Source organism: Bombus flavifrons, unplaced genomic scaffold, assembly GCF_040668555.2.
Source record: "Bombus flavifrons isolate JBK064 unplaced genomic scaffold, iyBomFlav1_principal scaffold0025, whole genome shotgun sequence".
Taxonomy (NCBI): Eukaryota; Metazoa; Arthropoda; class Insecta; order Hymenoptera; family Apidae; genus Bombus; species Bombus flavifrons.
In genome coordinates, this window is record NW_027184770.1 from 1,959 (window position 1) to 10,381 (window position 8,423).

Genomic DNA, 8,423 nt, shown 5'->3' on the forward strand with positions numbered 1-8,423 from the left:
AATGTCGCTTTATTATAAAATAATTTTACATCTCTGCTTCCAATGCGTAAAAACTCATATGTAAATGGGACCCGAGCGTAGTTATCTCCTCGTGGTGGGTCCCGGTAATTGGTATCGTTTTCCAAATAATAATACACCAAGTACTATTTCGAATATTAGTATTATTATTCGAAAACGATATCAAGCTAAAAACTACTTGAATATAGTCTGGTCTTGATCACCCAAAATAGTTTTGGTGATCTAAACTGGACTAATACCCCCCGCGGGGGCAACGTGGGACATCGTGGGACATCGCAGGACACCGTGGGATGCGAGCGTATTAGCTTTAATTAATCATAAGATAGATACCTATGTTATGTACATTGTAAGCTCATTCTGTACAAAGATACTTATCTATCTTGGAACGACAAATAAAGATCTCGTCTCTCTTGATCACCTCGCTTACCATACTGGAAAAATTGTTCCCACGATATATCGGTTCGCGATCACTCAGTTCTTTCAAACTGTCGCGTGGCGTACTCGCTCGCGTGTATTTCGGGTGCGTGCGGGTCAATGTGCTCTAGACAACTCTTCGGATTCGTAAGTCGCCCAAGGACAGCTCTGTCTTGGCGACTGCTCAACGTTTGCATCGGATCACGGGAGTTGTCGTCGTGCCGGTGATGCTTGCTAATCTGTTGGGGATTTAGTCGTGGATCTGCAGTCCTGTCCGATTGGTACTTCGGTACTCGGTCAGGGACCAGCAATTTCACGTCCTCCGTAATCCTGTTCGGCCCCGCGGGAGTGGACCCCACTGTTCAGTTGAGGCCTCGTGCCTTGGTAATCCTGTTCAGCGGTCCCTCCCTGTGAGTGGACCCCACTGTTCAGTTGGGGCCTCTTGCCTTCGTAAGCCTGTTCAGCGGTCCCTCCCCGGGTTCCACTTGTTCAGTTGGAGTGTGTCAAGTTGCTGGCCTATGTGCTGGATCCACGGCTGAATTACTAGTGGATCACTGGCATCATCTATCGGCGCCATCGACCGCGACTCGTGTAAGTTTCGAACGGCGAAACAGGAATCGAGTTACGGCCAATTCTTGGGCTTTCCGTTGAACCTCGGGGTTATCTCGTGTACGGGGGTACGTCGCGTAGGTTTGTTAGTTATTTCGAGAGTTCGCGATCTCGTCCGTTTCGGGACAGTGTCAGTAGCTTCATCTTCTTCTTTTCGTTCCAAGTTAGATAAATGTGTCTTTGATACCGAATGTTGCCAGTAGGGATGCGAATTACTGTATATTTGTACTGATCGATGTAATCGTTGCATGGGAGATAGATGTTGCGTTACGTATGCCTTGTTCTACGTTTGTAAAGATTCATGTTAGCGCTGCGTAGGAGATATGTGTTTCGCAGTTAGACTACGAAACAACTATTTCTTTACGCAGGCCCATGGTCAAGTAGTGTCAAAACTGGACATTCTGCCAATAGGTTGAATGTCGAGATCGATGTGTAGTGTTAAATAACCCATGGGCGGGTCTCGTGCGTAGTCACCTCCTCGTGGTGAGACCTGGTAATTGGCATCGTTTTCCAAAAATTAATCAGTCGATTAATCTTTGGAAAACGATACCAAGCCAAGAACTACGCAACAGTCCAGTTTGGATCACCAAAAGCCCCTAAGATCATTTTGGATGATCTACACTGGACTGCACTATTAATTTATAACATTTAAGCCATTAATTTAGAATATTTACGTCATGAATTTACAACAATAAGTCACAAATTCATAACATTTATGTAAATTCGGCCAATCGCGGGGAGACGCAATCGCGAGGAGAGACGTCAACGGGAGTCGTAAATTCCCGTTACGATTATATTAATCGACACCACGAGTTGATCGATCCCCTGATTTCCGTTAAGATAATAGGGGTGATTAAGTTTATATAACACTGTGATTCGCAGAATTATAAAATATATATTTCCAACACTTAAACTACACTGTTGAGTAGATACAAATCGTCAGTAACAACTTGTCGCACGAATATGAGATAGACACGAATAATAGAGCAAAGTTCGTACAGTCGAATTTCGTATGTTAGTGGACGGGAGAGTTAGATGCTACACGTCGACGTTGTTTTTCTTTCTACTAATTGTCGCCCTTAGGCTAGCACGGAAGAAAGCTCGGTGTGGGTGTGCCCTTTGCATGAAGAACGCGGATTCGTTATTCACGTTGTTCGTCAGGAAAAGTGAGGGCAACGATCCGCGATGTCGATTGGCTGTGACCCATGCTGAAACCTGAAGGAGTGAGTCGGAGTCCTCCTAGCAACGTGGTTCATAAATGACCTTGCACATGGGAAAACTCAGCCTGTTCTGTTAGACAGATGTTTGGTTTTTTCCTAATGGGCGCGTACCCGCTTTCTCCGCATTTTTGATTGCGCCTAATAAACCCAAGGACCTCTCTAAAAAACCAGATGTGCGTCGCAAATATTTCTAGCCTTAAGAAAACTTTCAGGACGACGGATGGAATGCAGATACATGTGTACAGAATGCAAGAGAAAGTTATGGTCGGTCCTCAGGTTTATTGAGGGTCGAAATGACGTTACGCAGGCCGTCGGCTGGCCGGTCGCGAGAGATGCAGCGCAGATGTTTTAGGCGACGTAACATCCTCCCCCCGTTGAGAGGGCACCGATCAAATTCTGCCTGTGGAGTCAGGTGCGTCGTTTGTCCATTTCCTTCGCTCCGGGTTGATGCTCGGATTCATCTGTTTCTGGTTGAATGGGTAAGGGGACCAATCTTTTGACACCACGGTCCAGGATACTCGTTGCCGTCTGCACGGTAGCGGTCCGTATGATTCCGTCGGCTCCTGGATGGACTTTGATTACGCGGCCCAAAGGCCACTGCATGGATGGGACGTTATCCTCCCTGAGGATTACGACGGTGCCTTCACGGATGTCGTGTTTTCCCTTGTCCCATTTGTCGCGGCGGGTCAGCTCGTTGAGGTACTCTCGATTCCACCTGCTCCAGAAGTACTGCTTGATCTGGTGGATGCGCTGCCAACTAGATAGCCGGCCTGATGGAACTGTCCTGAAATCACGCTCCCGTAAACTCGTTAATGTATCGCCGATTAGAAAGTGACCGGGAGTGAGGACAGGGGGATCTTTCGGATCGGACGAGATGGGAGTCAGTGGACGTGAATTGAGAATTGCTTCAATCTCAATCACAAGGGTGTTAAGGTGTTCAAAGGTCAAGAGCTCCGTGCCGACGACGCGGATGAGGTGACGTTTGAACGATTTTACGGCGGCTTCCCATAAACCGCCAAAATGTGGTGAGTTTGGGGGGTTGAAACGCCATTGTATCTGTCGGTCGGCGAGAAAATTCTGCACCTTTTCCTTGTGGTCGTCGGACTGTAATAGGGTTCGGAGTTCTTGTAATTCCCGATTAGCTCCGACGAAATTGGTGCCATTGTCGGTGAGGATGGTTGCGCAGTATCCTCTTCGGGAGATGAATCGGCGTAGAACGGCTAGGAATGCGTCGGTAGTTAGATCGCTGACTAACTCGATGTGGACGGCTTTTGTTGCTAGACATACGAATATGGCAACGTATACCTTGACTTTACTGCGGTTACGATTCCTTCTCTCTTTGATATAGAGCGGACCGCAGTAGTCGATTCCGACGTTCGTAAACGGGCGCGATTCGGTAATACGCGCCTCTGGTAAATCCCCCATCAAGTACTCTACTGGTGGAGGATTAGCTCTGCAGCAACGGACGCACCTTTTGATAGTGCGCCACACTTGGCTACGGCCGTCGATCGGCCAATAGCGTAGTCTCACGGCGTATAATGTAGCTTGTGTCCCTGTGTGGTGGTTGTTTCGATGTTCTTCGTTTATAATGATCTCGGTAATTGTCGATTTCGGCAAAATAATTGGATGCTTTTGCCTGAATGGGATAGCAGAGTTGGTCAGTCGTCCTCCGACGCGTAGTATCCCCTCTTCGTCGAGGAATGGATTTAGTGGCTGTAGTTTTCCTCCAACATCCTTGCTTCGATCTTTCTGCAGTATCCGAATCTCCGCTGCGAAGTGTCGGGATTGGATTATCTTGATCAATTTATTATGTGCGGTGGTTAATTCGTCCGTTGTTAGATGGGAGGATCGGTTCTGCTTATATTTCCATCGAAGACACCAAGAGACGACTCTTATTAGTCTTGTCCAGGATGAATATCCATGGAGGAGTGTGTTGTCGATGGTACTAGTTGTTAGACATATCGTCTTCTTTTGTTCTGGGAGTTCTCCCAGCGTCGTGGGTATCCAGATCGGCCAGTTTTCCTCTTGTTGTTTGAGCCATTCGGGTCCGTTTTTCCAGATGGTCGGGCGCAGAAATTCCTTGGGAGTCTGCCCGCGGGAGATGAGATCTGCTGGATTATCGTTGGTGGGCACATGACGCCAATCGTCGATGTTTGTTTTCGTCTGGATCTCGGCTACGCGGTTCGCCACGAAGGTTTTCAACATGTGTGGCGAGAACTTGATCCACTGAAGCACTATAGTAGAATCCGTCCAATACACAGTGCGAGAAATCTTTATATTGAGGGACTTCTTTATCAAGGACATAAGTGAGGCGAGGAGTAATGCTCCGCTTAACTCGAGTCGTGGGATTGTCAACGATTTTAGTGGCGCGACCTTAGATCGAGCCGTGAGTATCTGAGTTTGTGTGTGTCCCTCCGGATTGGTGCTGCGTAGATAGACACATGCTCCGTATGCCCTTTCACTGGCGTCGCAGAAACCGTGCAGCTCTATATGATTAGCTGCCTTGATTATGGTTTTACGAGGGAACCGAATATCATTAAGCAAGGGTAGTTGGATATGATATCGATCCCATTCAGTATGCAACTCTGCTGGTAGGGATTCGTCCCAATCAATTTTTAATGCCCAGACGCGTTGAAGCAATATTTTTGCTTTGACAATCACTGGCGCGAGCAAACCAAGTGGATCATAGATTCGGGCTATCACCGAACTCATTGATCGTTTAGTGACTCGAGTGATGGTCGCTGTGGGTTCAACTGAGTAAAGGATTGCGTCTTCCTGAGAATCCCAATAAATGCCTAAGGTCTTCAACGTCTGTGACTCGCCTAATTGTAGCCTTCTATTGGTATCTCTTTCTGTTAGTCCTCGCAATATGTCCTTGTCATTGGATGCCCATTCCCGGATATGTAAGCCGGCCGATCTGAGAAGGTCTGTGAGTTCGTGTCTTACCGATAGTAATTCTTCTTTTGTGTCGGCTCCAGTGAGGGCATCGTCGACATAAAAATCGCGCTGCACAACCGCTGCTGCTCGCGGGAATCGATGTCCTTCGTCTTCTGCTAATTGTTTGAGGCATCGGAGGGCCAAGTATGGGGCAGCTGATAGTCCGAACGTCACGGTGTTAAGTTGATATGTATCGACCTCCCCGTTGGAATTACGCCATAGAATGAGTTGATATTTACGATCTTCTGGACGTACGAGGATTTGTCGATACATCTTCTCAATGTCACCCGTTAGAACATATTGATGCGACCGGAATCTCAATAGAATTTCAATTAGATCTTCCTGTAATTTAGGTCCTGTATGTAGCATGTCGTTGAGGGATACTCTGGTAGTGCTGATTGCTGATCCGTCGAAAACAACTCGGAGTTTCGTAGTATCACTCGATTCCTTTATCACGCCGTGATGAGGCAAATAATAACCGTTGGTTGTGGGAAGGTCAGGCGTGATCTTCGTCATATGACCCAAGTCTAGATACTCTTGGATCACCGCACTATACGCGGCTTCGAATTGCTTGTCGCGTTGGAATCGGCGATGGAGCGAGGCGAGTCTACTCATGGCAACGGACCTTGACGTCCCCAGCGTGGGAAGCTTCTCGTTGAATGGCAGGGCCACGACGTATCGCCCTTCCTTGTTGCGTTGGACATGGTTGCGGAAATGCTCCTCACATTGTAATTCCGCCTCTGAGAAATGCGTGGTAGGTGGTCCCTCATCGATTTCCCAAAAACGTGCGAGATCCGCTTGTAGGTCGGTGGTGGTGACGTGAAAGGAATGGATCCCCGCGCGAGCTGGCGGGCTCCCCCCGATAACCCAACCGAATCGAGTCTTTTGCAAACACAGCTCCGTATCGGTGGATTGGGATAGTTTGATCTGTCCGACACAAAAGGATGCTAAGGTTGGTCCCGAACTCAATAATATGTCGATCGGGCCTGGTCGATGAAATGCTGGGTCGGCTAATTTTATATTTTTGGGTAGCTGGATGACGGACCTATCGATTGGTTGATCTGGAACGACTGCCGATATTATTGGGATTACTAAGAACGTTACTATGCGTTTATATTTGCCATCCATAGAAACAATGGTGGCCGTGATCTGGCTCTTGGCAATTGTCGTCAAATCATCGAGGGTGCCGATTGGGACTGAACATCTCCTTCGTTTCATACCGAGGAATTTTGCGAATTTCTCACTCATGAAATTCATACTAGATCCGGTATCTAGCAATGCTCTGGCTCGGATTGGTGAGGCCCTTTTGTCTAGCACATCGATCTGTGCTGTGACCAGTAGATCGTGATGTAGTATGCCGTTTGGAGATGTATTTTCCCATTCGGTCCACCCTTTTGTAGTTTGTTGAGCTAGTCAGTTTAGCTCGGGTTGGGACTTGGATAAGGTGTGTATGGCGGTGCCCTTGGTCCGTGGGGAGCTTGACTCAGGAACTTTCGAGGCTTTAGGAGCCGAATATGTATGCTTCCGGGATGATTCGGTTGTCCGTCTGGACTTATGATACGAACGTGACTTCGATGATCCCGGGGGGATTGTCTCTTAGATCGTTTATGCGATGAACGACTGCCCGGCGACCGACCGCTCGATGAACGACTGCGCGACGACCGACCGCTCGACGACCGACCGCTCGATGACCGACCGCTCGAGGACCGACCGCTCGATGACCGACCGCTAGACGACCGACTGCTGGACGACCGATTGCTAGATGACTGACTACTCGACGAACGTGGAATTATCTGCGTTTGCTCTCGGTGTAGGTAGGTGTTGTGTCGTTGCCCGCAGATATGACACGAACCCGCTGTGCACTGTGTCAGCGAATGTCCGCTGCCTAGGCAGTTTATACATAACGCTGCCCCTTTTACGATTTGAAAGCGTTCTACCGCCGATTTGGCTTTGAAGACCTTACAATGTCTGAGTACGTGGGGTCCGCTGCAGGTCGGGCGCACTAATGTCTTGCTGGTTGTGGCAAAGGTTCGGCCGCGCGGTACGTTTTGTCGATGACGATGTTTTTTGTGGGTTGATCCTTTCGTTTCCTTTGATTTAGAAAGGAGTTGATTACCGTTTGCCCGTGTTTTCAGAAATTCCATCAGATGTTGATAGGAAGGCACGTCTTGGTTTGGCAACGTGCGCTGCCATTTACGCATGCTGGACGAAGGTAATTTCGATGCAAGCAACTCGATAATCACTATATCTGATGTTACAGGCTGCCCTAATTTTTCGAGCGCTTTCAAATTTACGCTGACGGTTTCCAGCAAATCTTCAATGGCTTCTGGAGTTTCCCTTTTTATTTCGGGATAACTGCGCAGTAATTCCCAATGACGCATACAGATCCGGAGGGCACAATTAAATTTCTCCTTCAGTGTGTTGAGCGCGATGGGATAGTTGGCCTCTGTGAGTTCTAAGGATTGTATGCTCCGTGCGGCCCGTCCAGTTACAGAGGAGCGTAGATGTTGAAACCTTTGGACGTTAGTTAAGTTCTCATTGCGATCCACTGTGGATAAGAACGTGTCGTAGAAATAGGTCCAGTTCTCGAGGGCACCGTCGAATTGAGGTAAACGGACCTCTGGCAAAGTGATTGGTCTCGTCTCCGGTTTCACGCATGGATCGCGGGTCTTTGTTGGCGAAGGGGTTACTGATGGTAGTCGGTCGAAGAGGTCCATGATCTGTACGTCAATCCTATGATGCTCTCGCAATAAAGAATCTGCACGAGCTATTTCCCCCTCATCTAACACTTCTAATTCCTCTTGCACCGCGCAGATTTTTCGCCAATTTTCGTCGAACGAATTACGGCAAGCTGTTAGATAGTTTTTGTCTACCCGTTCAGACTCTTCATATTCCTCGAGTTGACGCTTCGTGGTTGCAAATCGGCTGACTAAGGCACTTCGTCTACGCCGCAACGTGCTGATCGATTCAGCTTGAGCCATATTTGAATTTAATAATCGGAATGGGCTTACCTTAATCAAATGGACGTTGATCTAGGAATCGGTAGCTACTCGTTACAGTGCGGTGTGGGCTCGCGTATGTGCTGAGCGATGAAGGAGTTCCTTTCCGAGGGCAGCTCCTTTGGTTAGTTGCTTAAGTCGTTGGAATGTGGATTTCACGCGACACTGTATAGTCACGGGTCAATGCACTTTTTAATGGCGCAAAATCCGGCTCGAAGGACCATGT

The 8,423-nt window shown here is 48.1% G+C and overlaps 1 protein-coding gene across 1 annotated transcript; it reads right to left on the reverse strand.

Moving 5' to 3' along the window:
- Window positions 1-2,669: 2,669 nt before the first annotated feature.
- Window positions 2,670-8,179, reverse strand: LOC138189353 (uncharacterized). Its single transcript, XM_069131415.1, has 2 exons — window positions 7,315-8,179; window positions 2,670-6,526 (listed from the first exon to the last, which is right to left on the reverse strand). The coding sequence occupies exons 1-2, from the start codon at window positions 8,177-8,179 to the stop codon at window positions 2,670-2,672; spliced, it is 4,722 nt and encodes a 1,573-aa protein (XP_068987516.1).
- Window positions 8,180-8,423: the final 244 nt, after the last annotated feature.

Coding starts and splice junctions, on each gene's coding strand:
- LOC138189353 (XM_069131415.1), bottom strand. CDS start 8,179: ATGGCTCAAGCTGAATCGATCAGCACGTTGCGGCGTAGACGAAGTGCC. Junction 6,527..7,314: donor TCTGAAAACACGGGCAAACG/GTAATCAACTCC, acceptor TACTGGTCACAG/CACAGATCGATGTGCTAGAC.